Below are 18171 nucleotides of genomic sequence, written 5' to 3'. Positions count from 1 at the left end.
TACTCAGGGTACTTGGCTACTTTAGAGACATTATATTACATGCTTAAAAGAGTACCATTACAGTAAATGGCTTTGTATTCCTACTGCATAACTTCAAGATTCTCATGGGGAATAACAGAAATACCTGGAGTGGCATGATTGGGAGGTATAGCCTCAGTGATCTGAGTGATCATTACTTGATGCTGGGGTGGTTCAGATGGACATGAAGTCTCCTGAACAGACCTTCAAGACCAAAACAAGTAGTAAGGGTATGCCAGAAATGACCCATTTAAAAAGATTCAAGAAGAGCTTTTTCTGCATTATAGAAAAGTTTAGGTTCAAGGAGTATGAATGGAATCTGTTCAATACTTCATTACCAGAGGCAGCTCCAAATAGCTGTGTCCAAAACATTTTGGTGCTTGCCAATGCAGCAACCCTAGGACCTGTTTGTGGACAGCAAACCAGCCTTGGAAAGGACACTAAAATTCTGCATATATCACATTAGATGTTCATTTCATAGTCCTGACATATATTGCACCTTTTTCCCTATTTAGGCACAGAATTTAGAATACTAGAAATTATAGAATGTTGACCATAAAAACATTAAAAGTTAATACTGTACCTACTATCTTAAATAGCTGCCCTTGGAGTTTATTGATTGAAATTACAAAGGAAGACTTACTAGAAATGTAAGGAATACAACCTAAACAATGTTGCAAAGAATGAAAATTCATAATATTATGAATAAGACCTGAGAAAACTTAATCTGCAATAATGTGTCATGTTTATTTGGGTCATTGCATTTAAATCACATACAGTTTAAATATGAAAAAGCAAATAAAAGAATTGAGTATACTTCAAGACATGTGTACCCTTTTGTATGCCATCATGCAAGGCCCTACTGTGTGTATATATACATATACAGTATACAGCATAAATACTTAGATAGATAAAATAGACATCTGTGATAAAATGTTTTCTATGGCCTTCTCCAGGATAAGATATTCCTTGCTAAGTTTCCTATATTTACTCAAATTTATCAAAATAATTTATGATTAATAATATCAAACTTTCAAAAATAAAACCATATATAAGCTAGAAAAAGCATCAATAATTAAATAAATATGGCAGACAAAAAGGCACTCAAAAATAAGATATAACAGTGTGAAAAACATACAATTTTAACAAAAACTCTAGACCTACATGTAACTCACAGATACCAAGTACTAGAGCAGATTGTTAGCTTTCCTAAAACACTCTTCCACTTAACTCTTTGTCACTCACTTAGTCACAATTCTACTGACATAAAGCTGCAAACTGTAAAATCTGTTCTAGTAATAGTTCAGAAAGGAATGGGCCTTTTAACATGCATCTCATCCCAATCCAGTACACATGCATGACAGCCCTAAAACTACTTCTAGTCTAATGAATGTTTCAGCGTCTCCAGGCTACAGGCTTGTTACAGACCTCTTTTTCCGGTGTATCCCTTCATTGCAGACACACCATTCAAGTGCTAAGTGCCAGTACAGTACATGAGCTGCATACCTTTTTCCAGTTGGTAGCAGGGCGCTGACATTTTCTTCTCAGGAGTCCTGTGATCCTTCCATCTCTCAAACTGAAAACCAGGTAGTTGGTGGCCCAAGCCTTAAGACACAGGAAAGTATATATTGAATAGGATTAAAGTGATTAAACAAATTGATTGGGAAGCTGTTGTTTTTTCACCAACCATTGCGTTAAATGTATAAACTCAACAGGGTAGAATATTAAAACAAAAAATGCAAAATAAGAAAATAAAGTATCATTAATTCAAATCAGGAATAACAGTTTTGAAAATCAAATATTCTGTGAGATTACTTAAAAGACTCCAGTAGACCCCCGTGACCCTGTGTTAGGATATAGCAGGTTGAAGAATGACTGGCTGACTGACTTTGGACTGCAGATGCAACATTGATCAGGTGTAAGTAAATATGATTTTTTTCAGTAATGGGCTGGCATCCCACCTAAGGCTGATCTCTAACTTGCACTGGTTGCATCCTGGATAATAGCCACCTTACCTTAACTCTGTATTAACTAAAGTCGTTCATAAAATAGAGGTACAATGACTTAAGAAATCACAATTTTAATATATTGGGATTTGAATACTGGGACCAAGAAAGTATACTTGACTGTGTGATAAACTTTCTGATATACAATTTAGGGAGACACTTGAAATTATGCAACAGAAATCAGACAGGCATGGACTGGCTATCTATTGTGTCATTTGAGTAATCACTAGCCAGCTACCATGTGACTTCAACTCTCACATTATTATCTGCATAAAAGATTTATAGGCAACAGTCATTATAAACAACAAACCCCTTATTTAGTAAATAGTTGTGTTCTGGCACTTACTGCATGATCATATTTTTAATTTAATCCCAAAAAGGAACTTAATTAAAATGTTGGCTTAATAAAAGACAGGACTCATAAGTAAGGTAGTACCTGAGCAATTACATTTTTAAATTTGACCCTTTAAGTATTATGCATTGCAAAATGATATGACTCCTCCGCTAAGTGAAAATAAAACTTTTTTTTAGCACTTCAGTCTCAACCTAGAATGTACATACTGTGTTTGTTTGTGTTTAGCATGCCAGCCACTACATGATGTGCAAGATCTCCTCAAATATTACTCTGTTGGCAAAGGTCGTCTCTCTGTGAGGAAGTCAACATTTAAAATGTGCCAATAAAGCTACTGTACATTTTCTTTCTTAAATTTACACTATGTATTTTTCTAATTAACAAATAATACTAATGCTGACTCTGCATTGCTATGTAATTGCTGGCAATCTACTCCAAATCTAAATTCAGTTTATTTTTTGTACCGTCAAAGTGCTCCACAGCTAATTATTATAGGCTATATAGCGTTTGTATTATCTTGTGCGGCACTTTGTTGCTTTGAATGACAACTTTGTATTCAGTGAATAATACTTCGAGCGGGTTCAGCATGTGAAAAGAGTTGTAAAAATTACCATGAACACTGAGAAACCATAGAAAATTGCCGGCAGTGACAATATTGTACATGCTTGCTTGTTCTCAGTAGCTGGGATATGGGTATATGCATAACCTCTATATCAAAAATAGAGCTTACATTTTAATTGACTATTTGTGTTCACCTCTTCCATACTACTATATAACAGAAGAAGGTATTCGGATAAACATCTAAACTCTGTGTAGCGGACTGTACAAAAATTATGATGGGGCGGGGCTTGATGTGTTAAATAAATCAATGTCTTGTTCTAACTATACGTAAATGATTGTACAAGGTTCACTGTCTGTTTTTTTGACCAGGTTAATTGATACAATAGGTTTTATTCTAAAATTTCGCAACACTGTAATATAATGAACAATGTGATGTGGTACGGGTGTGAAAGCCAAATTAAATCAGGGACGCGAGCTGCACTCGTGCTACTGCTGCCTGTTCATATTTTTTACTGGAGCTCTACTTGTGCTCGTCCGCAGTTGTGTGCCCTGAGCGGAGGGTGCGCGCCTCGCTTCTATACACTCATTGATGCGTCGGGAACTCATCTCAGTCGAATGAATGGGGATCTTGTGCCTGTGTGCCCTGCCCCTAGAGGCAGTGTCCCGTCTCATTAGACCAATGTTTGCTGAAACCGGACACCTGACACATTGGAGCCAAAACTCCACTCACTGAAAACTATTTAAATGGAAAAAAGGGATGAGCATCGGGCTTCCAGCTTGAGACGTTCGAGTCCAAATCCCCCCTCTGTCGTTTGGACTTTCTTTCTGCGGTCCGATATCCCAAACCAGGATTGGCATAAATGAATAAACTACGTCATCTGACAGAAGAGAAGTCACGCGTGGAAACTTCCAGTCGTATGTTTTTACACCGTGCGGGATTGTATATTTGGCCTTAAACGTGCGAAAGTGACACATCGGGATCATTTCCAGAAGCGTGTCCAATGCGTGAAAAAGCAGCTGGTGCTTTGTGTCCCTCAGCTAAGGAGTCACGTTGTGATTAAAGGATTAGGAAATTGACTGCCGGGACAAATGAATACAAATGAATTTAGGGATCCGAAGGAGAGATTGCAGAACCTCTCAAGTAACTACAAAGTAAGTGCGACGACTTTGTCCCAGGTGTCGTGCATTGTTCATTTATTTGCACCTGTTTTATGTTTTACTTTTCGGTTTCACAAAAGGGATTGTTGTTGCGCAGCACTGTTTTACACATTTCCACAACAGTGGTGGGCATTTGAAAGTATTTTCTGATTACAACGACATCCCAGAAAAAAACAACTTGTACACAATTCTAAGTGGAGGAGATTGGTTTTAATACAACATTGGGTGTCTCATCTATAAATTAAAAATGTTCGCTCAAAATGTTTGTCTTACATCATAAATGCACAATACTTAAACATAATGACAATGCACTGTTGCCTTCTGCTGAGATTATGCTTCATTGATACATTTATAGCGTTATTCATCCAAAAGAATAAATCCACTGGAATTTTTAAGGGGATGGATGCTCTTTATAATTAAAATATCCATTGGTACTGGGCATCCGAGGAATTCCGTGTTCTACGAGAGCAAAACGGCAAAGCTGTTGTCTATGTACAACAGGCGAGGGCGACAGAGAGATACAAAGTCTCGGCCGCCACTCCAGAGCGACTTCTTGTCGCCAAGCCGCGTTGCCGGTGATTGCTCCCAACCTTCAGTGGTAGTACCGTGGGAAATGAACGGTGCCCCGGAGCGGGAAATACCCCGTTGAGCCATAACTCGCGTATTTGTTGAATGCTCCAAGAATGCTGATCCCGGGGCTGGACGTTCGTGACACCTCTTCGCAGCAAGAGCCTGTGTCTGTAGTGTTCTTGTTAAAGAGAAGGAGGAGTGCTGGAGCAGCGATCTCTTAACTGCGTTAAACGGCTGAAAAAAGGCGACTTGGTGGGTTATCGCAAGGGCAGAAATAAATCATCCATGGACTGTAGTAACAAACACCGAGAAAGAATGAAGCAACCGTGATGGAGCCGGAATCTGCGCCGGTCTCCAAACTCAACCCGGCTGGAGTCAGGGGGTGAGTACAAATTACAGAGTGTGGTCACAGCGACTACTAAATTAATAGGTGCAACCGGGTACAAGGTACGGGAGAGCAGCAAGGAGTTGCTAGAACCGGGGTAAATATTTTATGTTTCACTACCACGTCAAGATTTGTGCAAGAGTACTCTAAAGTGACTGCACATAAGGACTCCAGCAAATTCCTTAGGCAAGTGTTGAACAAAGACGAAATGCCAAGTTAGGAAAAGGGCTAGCTAGATCGGGTCAAATCTAATAACTGTGGCCCAGGTAGGGTGAAAGACTTGTGAGATTTGCCTGTGGAAGTAACGGGTTTTTCCAACCGCTATCGGCACCTCATACAATATTGAAGAGGCACGACTAAAGTAGGAATTACATATTTGTGCACTGCGAGCAACGTGGCTTAGTTCGTTTTAGAAGTACCGTAATAGAAAATGTAATTAAAGAACTGTACATATTGCATTTAAACACACAACTCTTTCTAGAAATCGATAAAACGGAACGCAGCTTTGTTGAATTGCCATTCGAAAACTAATAGAGCTATTTAAGTAAAATCGAATTGGGTACACGTAAATATACTTTGATTTGGTTCAGGCGTTTGTCGGCTGTAGGTCTGATGATCTTCTTTTAGCCCCCGCAGTCTGACTTGTCCCAAGGTACACTTATTTTAGAGACAATCCCTAAACGGGTTGCCACGGAGCCTTAGACGACTCTAGGCTGGGGACTCTGCGTATTTCTGATTCCTCCCAAAATAAGAAAGGGAAAACGTAGATTTTGCCAGTTTTGTGCGACTCGGGACGTTGGATGTGTTCTTTGCAGACAAAAAAGTGGTGAGTGTAACAGCTGACTTTTTACATCATATTATGTTTAAAACAAGGCTACACTGTTAAATTTGAACTAGATTTAACTTTGAGAAAAGAGAGAGCGAGAGACGCATGAAGAGAGAAATACTGACTTGACCAAAGTTTTATTTTATTCAAAGGTCAACCACACGCTTCTTTCACTGTACATTTTACAGGGAAGTAACTGTCCTAGATCCCTCGTAGGGTATCATGCACTTTACCATGTCGTTTATATTTAAGTTGTATTGGCTTTAAACATATCTTGTAATTTATATTTTTTAAGTTTTATTTTAATAGGATTAAAAAAGAGCAACTCTCACAGTTGTATTGTAAAGACAGCTACAGGAAAGTCTGAGCGAGGGACGTGTGTGTCAGAGTTGCTGCGCAGAGTATTTTTTTTAATTGGATCGGTTTCAGGTGCTGGCTCAGGAGAAGACAGCTGTAAGACGACTACAGTGGCAAAATGCACTATTTCCTTGCCCCGCTTTAAATTTATTTACAAGTCTATCTGATACTGTCCAGCAGAGGGCGTTATACACAATTGGATCGTGTTAAAATTTTGAGCTAATTTACCAGACTACGTGGACCGGAGCCTCTGGGGTTGGGCATTGAAAATTAGCTCCCTGCGGAGATTCTTATAGAAAATGATGAACTAGACAAACAGCACACGAGAATCGTTGCGAGAAAGCGCCCAGAAAAAAACACAGTTACTTGGCAAATAACGCGAGTACCTTGGGAGGATATTAGGACGCAGCTTTTCTTCAAATGCCAGTTGCAGTTAATGGAATACTTTTGTGTCGGCAGCAACTAGAAATCCGCTTACACAGTAAAACTAACTGAAATAATACATGCTGTTAGCACCGTTATTTTTTAGGAACTACAACACTGGACGAATAATTGCCGTCATTTTAGTTCCAGGTTATTTACTTAAAATACTTGCAAACTAAAACGTACTTCAGATAATGATTGACAATATGTACACTTAAATTATGTTCTGATTTTAAATAAATGTTTTGATCGTCTTCATAATTATTGTTTCATTTGTAAAGAATTTTAATCTTAATATACGTATTCTGCATATATTGTGCTGTATTAGTCATCTTTAGATCTCTTTGCCTGTGTAAACACAGTTGCATTTTGTGCCATTCACTTTTTGCTACCGCCATCTCTCCTATTTTAACAGTGCCATTGTAATATAACTAGATGTCCTATTTGGCAAAATTAACTCTGCCGTGATTTTTCTAAGGGATTGCCAGATAAAACTTCTGCAGCTCTTTAGTTAAATAGCTATCTGAAGAGCACAATGCAAAATTCCTTAACTTGCATCTCCAAAATATTAGCTATGAAAAGAATAAACATCACCTTTGAGTGTTTTTCCCCAAAACGTCATGAATTCACTGTTCCAGTAGAGGGCTGTGAGTAGGCGGATACTATAATAGCTCTAAAAAATTAAAAGGCAACACAGGCCAGTTCTGAAAGAGAGGCCAGTCCGTCACTGGGCAGACTTACTGAGGCACACAGGAGTGCTTAGACCAGCGCTTAGACCAGATGCAGTGATCAGTTTAAGATAATTGTGCTTGGGCTATGGAATTTCATATAAAAACCAACATGGAGACAAAAAGTTAATGTAAATTCTGCACATAAGACACTCAATCTAGGGATACAATTTGTACAAGCACTGTGAGCCAGCTATCCACTAGACCTTTTCTTCAAACTTGAAATTTGTTATCAGGAAACTACTGGATAAATGACACATCCTTTTCCCTCATCTTTGCAGTCTTTATAAATTACCTGCAGTATATGCAGTTACAAGTGTTTTACTTTCAAATACAAAAGTAACTGCTACAAGTACAAATCATATAAAATGTATGTAATTATTTTTAGACATTTGTAAATTCCCTTTTTCACATATAAAGATCTCAATTAAACCTTGTTGCTTTAGTCATGATGACAGAGTGGCAAGGCTGTTAACATCCTGAGTTCAAATTGTGTACCAACTTTAGTATATTTGTACAGTTTGTATGCTCTATGTGTGTGTGTGTGTGTGTGTGCGTGTGTGTGTGTGCGGGTCCTTCAGATGCTCCGGTTTGCTTTCACATCTTCTAGGATCTGCATGTTAAGTTAACTGGCATCTGTGAACTGGAACTTTGGACAGTAAGTGAGTGTAGATATATGGTTAGACAGGATCTCTAGAGCTGTCAGATAACATTATAATCCAAATTCAGAAAACAGACTGATGAATAAACTAGTGATGTAACCCGGGCTCTACATACATAAACACACACATTATATATTATATATAATTCATTCATATCATTTATCAAACATTGATGGTGTGACTCACAGTTTATTTAAAATATATTATGTAACATTGAGTATATTTTGCAAAAGTTAGCATACAGCATTTAAAAATAAATATTTTCATTAATTATACTGCAGTGCAAATTAGTAAATACAATCACAACAATTTGAAATGTATCAAGACAATTAGTAAAAAAATATACAATAAGAAAAGAATAACATCTCTGAGCTTTTCATAACATACAAATGCAAGAATCAAGTAAATTGTATAAACCGGATACATTGACATTGAATATCTCTTTTGTGATTTTTTAATTTGAACTGGTAAAAGAGCCAGTGTGGCACTAAATGTAGCGTGCAGTGCCAAGGTGTTGGGCATTCACAGAAATTGTGAGGAGGTAGGGAAAGTATTCATTTTTCTGTGGGATTCTGCCAATTTGTGCACTCTGTACTCTGAAAATAATATGACTTTAAAGCTTTCTTCTTAATGAAAGGATCATTTCTGTTCTACAACTGCACACAGCTGTTGCTTCCATATTAGAGGAAGTGAATTTGAATCACGGCTTATAAGTACTGTATTTTAGCAAAAAACATTAAAGTAAAAGAAATGCTCCTGTATGTCATTTTCTCAGAAAAGACATAGTTGCTTACATGAATATGTGGTTTGCTTAATGTTGTTACCTTTCAGTCCTTGGAGAAGTGTGCTTTCCATGGCTCAAGGGGTTGTTACGAGACAACTTACAGAACAGCTGATGTTAATAAATCATCATGGATGTGTATGTGCTTGTGTGTGACCCATGATGGACAGGGTTTTCTGTTAGAGTAGGTTTTAGCACTACCAGAACTCCAGTCTGGATAAGCATGTTCAAAAATTGAACAGATGGATGGATGCTTACCTTGAAAAGTGTATTACAAGGTACAACTGAGCTCTCAAAGAGACACAAAAAAAAGGTTACATTTTGGACTTAAAACTCATTCTTTTTGAGGGTAGCATTTTAACTCAATGGTTGACTCATAGCTGTAGAGTTCTCATTTGAAATCACAGCATTGACACTATCTTTGTGAGGTTTGCATGTTCTGCCTGTCTCTGAAAGTTTTTCTACAGGTACTCAAGTTTTGTTCCCACATTGCAAAGACACACCAGTTAAGTACATCTTTGATTTTATACTGGCACTCTATGTGTTAACTTGTGTGTGCCCTGTGATGGACTGGCACTCTGTTAAGGCATACATCTGCCTATAGTACCAAACAATGCAGAGAAAGGCTCCAGTCTCCACAACCCTAATTTGGATTATGCAGGATCAAATAACAAATGGACAGAGGAGAAGTTCTTTGCAATGTCAAAAAGCAATGATAAAAATATAATAGAAAATAACATTGAACTCTGTTTCTGATAAACACGTTGCTTTTTACATCCAGATTCAGAGTCTAGTGATATTATACACTTTAATGGTCTCTTTCTGCAAAATAGTAGGTACATTTTACGCACTTATAGTACAAAGCTGGCCTTTTACCTGAATGCTAGTTTTAAGCTTGCACTCCCATGTTAAACTGCTATGCCAATTTAAGATGATATGATAGATCACTGGTTATTTAATTACTGAATCATTTTTCAAGTTTTGTTTATTTATATCCTGGATGTTTTTCTTATGTTTTGAAATACTGGCAGCACAGTGATTAATTTTGTTGCTAGAACCCTCAGAGTAACTTTTGACCCATGAAGTCTGCACATTGACCCTTTGGCCATGTGTTTTTTCCACAGATACTTTTTTCTTTTTACAGAGTGCATGTTAGGTTTGCTGAAGGTTTTAAGTTGGACCCCTGCAAACCGATGGGGTATGTTCATAAGTGTGCCAATATACCAACCAAGGTTGACTGCGTTGTGACTGTGTTGTGTTCTAGATGAAAATGAGTCACGGTAATCAAATAATAGAAAAATTAAATTTGGAAGATAGACAGATGAATGAATATTATAACACTTATTCAAATCTTACACTTTAAAGCATGTCAGACAGTCAGTTTTTTTTAGGAAAAAGTGTGTCTTTATTTATAAACAGTTTGCTTTGGATATTAATACTTGTACACACCTTTATAGATAGATAGATAGATAGATAGATAGATAGATAGATAGATAGATAGATAGATAGATAGATAGATAGATAGATAGATAGATAGATAGATAGATAGATGTATTTCTTTCATTCCTTCTTGTATTGAGATAGCATTAATAGTCATGGGAGAAAATGTGGTACATAGCTACCCAAATGTATACCATGATCTCATAACAGCAGGCTTCAGCTGTAGTGAAAAAGATTTTTTATTAACCATTTAGGACAGGGCTTGACGGACTGCATTAAAACATCACAATTTCACAATTTTTGCCTAAAGAGTAAAAAATTGTTATCTCAAGACAAAAACCTTTAAATTAACATTTTGAAGTTTCTTATAACATTTGCAGACTTTGTTCAAGTACCTTAGTGTGACATGAATTGAAATTATTAAAAAAAAAACTTTTATTTTTTAAAATATAAAAACAAAAAGATTAGTTTCAATTGTTTTGGGAATGGCCTGGATTGGGTTGTATATCTGTACTGGTTTTCTTATTATGGTTAATAAAATTCATCAGAAAGTGTGAGTTACTGTAAGCCACCCTAATTCAGAGTATTCACAGGAAATGTAATTATTTACATTTATGGGGTTTTTGGGTCCAGAGAGACAAAAATAGGGGGGACCCCAGAAAGCTTGATGTTGTACATAAATTGACATCAAGACAAATAGAATGGTGTATCATATGTGAGGGGTTTTTCTGGTACTGGCGAGTCAGCAGGTGTCAGACAAAAAAAATTGATTTGATTGCAGTGTTCGTAAGTAATTCTTATGAACACAGTAAGGTTTTAGGAGATTACTTTTTTAGATGCTCTTGTGTCACAGACACATGTTGAAGCTTGAGAAAAGTAATCTATACAAGTCAAATTCTGCCGAACAGGTAGTTACTTTCTTCTGGGTAACTAAAGTTAACATTTGCAAGGCACCATGCATTTTGCAATTCATGTAGTGATACATGAATGTGTTGCATTTTTCATTCCAACAAATTACACACTGCAAACATTAGCACCACTGTTGAGAATCTCATACTAAATGCTATTCAACTAAAGCAACAGACAAACTGACACTATAACTTAAAGGAAAACGTAAATAGCAAAAAATGTGCATTATAAAAAGTATAATATAGAGAATACAAATCTTAGACAAGTCCATTACATATTCTGCTAATCAGCAGGAATAAATGCTTCTAAATGAATAAATAGTTCTGTTTCACCCAAAACTACACTATGCACTGACTTTCTTCTAAACCTGTGTGTTTGTGCTCCTGCTTACCAGATTCAAGGACTGGCAGACATAGCATGCCCACTATGCAGTTGGGCTTCAGCCACTAAGGCACACCCTTGTTCATATAGTGCTGCTTCACCCAAGACTTCTCCATATGGTGGGTGTCTACTCTCACTTCTACTCACTTGGAATTACAATGACCTCTTATTCCCAAGGGAAAAACCACAGGCTTTTTTATTTTCTTTCATTTGTTTAAATTTACAATTACCCTACTTAGTTTGTAGTGTCAACTTTATATGCCATCTGTAAGAATGAAAAATGCAGTGCATTGTATTAACATGTGCAACAAACACATTGTAATACAGTAGGTGTGTTGAGAATGACTGGGTAGCGAGTGATGTTGTAGGCATTGTGGAATGCAGTTACACTCTGCTGAATGCATTTCAATCAGATGACATTTCTACTCTTACATTTAAGTGCTAGACCTATAATCCATGATTTATAGTGAAGTGGAACAGTTAGTATATGACTATGCAATTTTATCATTTTGCTAGCTCAGCATACCAAATTGCCAATACAAACATCTCTTATACATAAACCCACAACTCAACATACAGTCTATCTATATATCTTGGAAATGGCTAAAAAACTAGGCCACCTTATAACTGCTAGTTAAACTAACATTACACATTATCTTTAGTAATGTGAAAACAAAACTGGAATACACAGTGGAATGGCCAGGATGACTGGATGAAATTGTACACATGCACATGATTTAAACCCAGAACACTGATTATGTGAGGCAGGTACCACTTGGCCAACTTAAATTAATATTTGCTGGGGTTATAAGTGCAAGTATTAAATTGAATTAAACGAATTGAAAAGTAGCTCCCTCTACAGGAATGTGGTTGGGTCAAATTTATTTGATGGTAACACATATAGTATACAGTACTAACTGCACATTGTTGAGCTTTTAAAGCTGGATGAGAAAAAAATCACTGTACAGTGATCCCTCGCCTATCGCGGAAGTTACGTTCCAGACCCATCAGCGATAGATGAAAATCCGTGATATAGAAAGACCATATAAATAAACATTTTTTTTATAGTTTAAGTCTTAAAATACCCCTCCCACACGCTTTAAACACATGTAAACTTATTAAAACACACTTTGTAAACACATATGATATGTGGATGTCGGGCTAAGGATATGAGTAACATCTCTCTATTATAAAACATTTTAACGTCATGCAAGACAAGGCAGTGAGACAGAAGGACAGCTGCTGTACAGGCTCTTAAATGATTGATGCGCAGAGTGACAAGCAGAACAAGCATCTTGGCAGAAGCAGCACAAAGGCAACTTCTCCTTAGCGTGCATTCAGCTCCCCCCTTCACAACGCGAAGTGGCAGGAGTGTAGTGCGCCTCCGTGGAGCGGGTGGGGGGGGCTGGTTTGAGCAAAGCGATTGATACCAGATCATCTCGGACAGACACTTTGACGACACGCCCTACTTACAAACAATTTAAAACAAGTTCACTGACATCTACACTAGCAGTTGTTGGAATGCTTTTGGCAAGAAGCAGAACACGCAGCTTGCCAGCAGCAGCTGCAGAAATCCAGCAAATGATCCAAGCACTTCTCCTTAGCGTGCGTTCAGCCCTCACCACCTACCTCCTCCTCCTCCTTCAGAACGCGCAGAGTGACAAGCAGAACAGGCATCTTGGTAGAAGCAGCACAAAGCCAGCAGCTGATCTGTCCACTTCAGCTTAGCGTGCGTTCAGCTCCCCCCTTCACAAAGCGAGCGGCAGAGACGCAAAGTGGCAAAAGGACAGCTGCTGTACAGGCTTTTAAGTGATTGACACAAAGCGGGACAAGCACAACACACAGCTGGCCAGCAGCAGCAGCAAGACACCAGCTGAACCGATCGCATCTCTTTAGCGTGCGTTCAGACGCCCCATTCATAACGTGAGCAGCGTTATAAGTGCCGCGAGAAAGAGATTTAACCACGCCCGAGGCAGGAAATAAAGGACAAATATTGTTTTTACAAAAGTTTTAAAGTAAAAATGAAAATAATGCACATGTAACATTTCCCATGAAAATGACAATCTCTTTAAATTGTTTATCCAGTAAACCAAACCCAGGGGAGCGAAGTGAGCAAGAGGCGGAGCCCCCTAGTAATAATAATCCATCCATCCATCCATTTTCCAACCCGCTGAATCTGAACACAGGGTCACTGGGGTCTGCTGGAGCCAATCCCAGCCAACACAGGGCACAAGGCAGGAACCAATCCTGGGCAGGGTGCCAACCCACCGCAGGACACACACAAACACACCCACACACCAAGCACACACTAGGGACAATTTAGAATCACCAATCCACCTAACCTGCATGTCCTTGGACTGTGGGAGGAAACCGGAGCACCCGGAGGAAACCCACGCAGACACGGGGAGAACATGCAAACTCCACGCAGGGAGGACCCAGGAAGTGAACCCAGGTCCCCAGGTCTCACAACTGCGAGGCAGCAGCGCTACCCACTGCGCCACCGTGCCGCCCAGTAATAATAATAATAGTATTAATAAATCCGCGATGTAGCGGGGGCACGATAGCTGAACCGCGATATAGCAGGGGATCACTGTACTGTGAAAAGCATAACAAAATTTGATGCTACTTTACCTATAAGGACACATATTTTGCTGCCTTTTAGTGGTGTGGTACAAGCTGCGAATTCATGTCATGCCTTCTGTTTGGGGTGAGCATGATCATTCTGTGTTCTCATGGGTTTCATGCAGGGCCTTCAGTCTTTTCTATGAATCTTTCAAAATATGGTTCTTAAGTGATGACAGATTTCCCTGGTGTGACCTTGTGCACATACTCTGCAGTATTCTTTTGCTACAAATAAGGATTTTTCTTCTCAAACTCCAGTGTGAATGAACCAAGTTGCAAATTGGAAGGATAGCTAATACATATTTAAACAAAGGGGAAAAGGTGTCAAAAAAGCACCTTGTTGTACTGTGCTTCGTTTGATTGTATTATATTCTCATGTTCTTTAATAATCGTGATTGCACTCTCTGTGAAAGCTGTTGCATTTAAAGATCCTTTGGTTGACTGACCATCTGAGACACCCTGTTAAATTATTTTTTTCTGTAAAGCTAATGTAGGACAGTGCAGTATGGTATTGCAATGGTTAGTACTGCTATTTCACAGTTCCAGGCTTGTAATTTTTAATTCCAGCCTACACGTGTATTTGTGTGGCATGCTTGCTTTTCCCTTGGCTGCATGCTTTCTTCACACTTTTCTTCTTTTTCAAATGTACATACTAGTTTTTAAGTAGTAGTTTTAGTGTGAGTGGGCATGTGCTCCACAACTGTCCATTTTGAGAAAGCACATGTACATAAGTATTCACAGCCTTTGCCATGAAGCTCAAAATTGAGCTCAGGTGCATCCTGTTTCCCCTGATCATCCTTGAGATGTTTCTGCAGCTTAATTGGAATCCACCTGTGGTAAATTCAGTCGAATTCCAATGGTTTGGAAAGGCACACACCTGTCTATATAAGGTCCCACAGTTGACAGTTCATGTCAGAGCACAAACCAAGCATGAAGTCAATGGAATTGTCTGTAGACCTCCGAGACAGGATTGTCTCAAGGCACAAATCTGGGGAAGGTTACAGAAAACTTTCTGCTGCTTTGAAGGTCCCAATGAGCACAGTGGCCTCCATCATCCGTAAGTGGAAGAAGTTCGAAACCACCAGGACTCTTCCTAGAGCTGGCCGGTCATCTAAACTGAGCAATCGGGGGAGAAGGGCCTTAGTCAGGGAGGTGACCAAGAACCCGATGGTCACTCTGTCAGAGCTCCAGAGGTCCTCTGTGGAGAGAGGAGAACCTTCCAGAAGGACAACCATCTCTGCAGCAATCCACCAATCAGGCCTGTATGGTAGAGTGGCCAGACGGAAGCCACTCCTTAGTAAAAGGCACATGGCAGCCCGCCTGGAGTTTGCCAAAAGGCACCTGAAGGACTCTCAGACCATGAGAAAGAAAATTCTCTGGTCTGATGAGACAAAGATTGAACTCTTTGGTGTGAATGCCAGGCGTCACGTTTGGAGGAAACCAGGCACCGCTCATCACCTGGCCAATACCATCCCTACAGTGAAGCATGGTGGTGGCAGCATCATGCTGTGGGGATGTTTTTCAGCGGCAGGGACTGGGAGACTAGTCAGGATAAAGGGAAACATGACTGCAGCAATGTACAAAGGCATCCTGGATGAAAACCTGCTCCAGAGCGCTCTTGACCTCAGACTGGGGTGACGGTTCACCTTTCAGCAGGACAACGACCCTAAGCACACAGCCAAGATATCAAAGGAGTGGCTTCAGGACAACTCTGTGAATGTCCTTGAGTGGCCCAGCCAGAGCCCAGACTTGAATCCGATTGAACATCTCTGGAGAGATCTTAAAATGGCTGTGCACCGACGCTTCCCATCCAACCTGATGGAGCTTGAGAGGTGCTGCAAAGAGGAATGGGCGAAACTGGCCAAGGATAGGTGTGCCAAGCTTGTGGCATCATGTTCAAAAAGATTTGAGGCTGTAATTGCTGCCAAAGGTGCATCGACAAAGTATTGAGCAAAGGCTGTGAATACTTATGTACATGGGATTTCTCAGTTTTTTTATTTTAATAAATTTGCACAAACCTCAAGTAAACTGTTTTCATGTTGTCATTATGGGGTGTTGTGTGTAGAATTCTGAGGGAAAAAATGAATTTAATCAATTTTGGAATAAGGCTGTAACATAACAAAATGTGTAAAAAGTGATGCGCTGTGAATACTTTCTGGATGCACTGTATACCCTGCTGTTTTTTTTTTCTAAGACTCTGTGAAGTGCCTTGAGCATGGGAAAGGCGCTATGTAAATAAAATGTTTTATTATTATTATAAAAACACAGGATTGAAAGCAGATAGATAACGAAGAACTAAATCAAATATTTGAATATAGAAATCTTTAATGAAAGGGATAACTTCAAGGCAACCATTTATGGTTATGTTTTGGCAGTCATCAAGTGAAACTGCAACAAGACATCAAAGCACAGTAAATGGTTGCCTTGTGGTTGGTTTCTTTTATTGGAAGATCTGACATAGATCTGAACTGCAATCGGAAGGTCGCCGGTTCGACTACTTCATTGGTCCCTTGAGCAAAGCCCTTAACCTGCAATTGCTTCGTCCTGGGTATGATGTTAATGTGCAGCCAACTTGTAGGGAAAACTTGGAGGTTGGTGGCAGGTCGGGCACTCCAGCCACTGAAAATAGAACAAAAAAACACACTGTTCCATTGTTGTGCTGAGGTGTCACCCGCTGCTCTTGGCTCCCAGTCCAAGCGGTTCATCACGTGGTGGGTGCAGCAACGTGCTATCCGCACGTACCTAATGACATTACCGCTAATGCGGTACCTCTGCTTCAGTCTCACGTTCATTTGTATGGGGACGAATCCCCAAAATGACACGGTGAAACTTCAGAGACCACCCACATAATCATGGGCTTGGGATTCGACCTTGAAAGCCTGGGGCAGCAATCCGAACACTGCGTTAATAATTACATTTATTCACATAGCAGAAGCTATCATCGAATGCGATTTACAAAATAATCTCCCGTAACATTTTAAAATAGCTAGGACGTTCATTGGAAGACCATCAGGTTAATCGTCGTCACTCGGTAACTCGTGCCCCCGAACTTGAAAGAACATTTTTAAAAATCCCTTAGTAAGACAGAATTTCAAATAATGAACAAACCATCACTTACCTGAAGGCGGCGTGCTGCGCGGCTGGCTGCTCCACTGTGAGTTTTGGCGCGCGATTCATTTGCGCCTTCACCAGCTCCGCTGGCGTCCCAGTGCGTGCGGCCCATAGGCGCGACTCTCTGCTGCCCTCTACAGTCCCGCGAGAGGGCTTGTCAGAGAGGAGTAGTGCATCGCAACTAATGAAATATTGACTAACGGTCGTAATTCGAACCACGATGGCAATACTTTAACACTACAGATAATCCGCATACTGAGTCAAGTTGTCATCCTTGGCGTTTAGAGCTGTGATGAAATCATGTTGAGATGATGTAGACAGAGATCTCCGAAAAACACAAGCTTCAGTTACGTCTTCTTCAGCAAGGTAAACTCAAGTACATATGTTATAAATGTTATAAAAGACTCAAGAGTGACACAGGGGCTGTGCCCAATGCAGCTCCTGTGATAGTAACTGTGCTTTTTTAAAGGAGTGCCCTCTTGAGCCTTTGGATGGCGCTTGGTCAGCTAGCTTCTCTTACCCACACAGGGCACTGGCAGGCCTTTATAGCTTTTAATTCACAGGTTCTCTTGTAGGGAAAATATGATAACATTCTATCCCCTAACAAGGTATTTAAAATAAGTGATAGTTCTATTAATATACTCTTCATAAACACTTGGAAATACATATTTTTCTGGCATGTAATATTGTATATGCATGTATGATTATTTGCTTTATAGTAAATGCTTTGTTGATTAAGAAGAGACCATTGTGCAAGATGAGAAATAATGCTTGCGTTTTTCATGTTTTGAATACAATTCTTGCATTTAAGCAGGAAGATAATGTTATTTATCTAGTAATTACGTTATTTATCTAGTAATTAGTAGCTAACTAGTAGTAGT

At 39.3% G+C, this 18171-nt stretch overlaps 1 protein-coding gene across 1 annotated transcript in view; it reads left to right on the top strand.

Moving 5' to 3' along the window:
- Positions 1 to 3537: 3537 nt before the first annotated feature.
- Positions 3538 to 18171, top strand: part of col27a1a (collagen, type XXVII, alpha 1a) — a 370467-nt gene continuing 355833 nt past the window's right edge. The window contains 1 exon segment of the mRNA XM_051931755.1: positions 3538 to 4089. Within this exon segment, the coding sequence (XP_051787715.1) occupies positions 4037 to 4089 (53 nt within the window). The 5' untranslated portion in view covers positions 3538 to 4036.

The sequence above is a fragment of the Erpetoichthys calabaricus genome, chromosome 9 (assembly GCF_900747795.2).
Source record: "Erpetoichthys calabaricus chromosome 9, fErpCal1.3, whole genome shotgun sequence".
Lineage (NCBI taxonomy): Eukaryota > Metazoa > Chordata > Cladistia > Polypteriformes > Polypteridae > Erpetoichthys > Erpetoichthys calabaricus.
The sequence above is the reverse complement of the archived record's forward strand: the minus strand, read 5'-3'. Positions and strand labels throughout refer to the sequence as shown.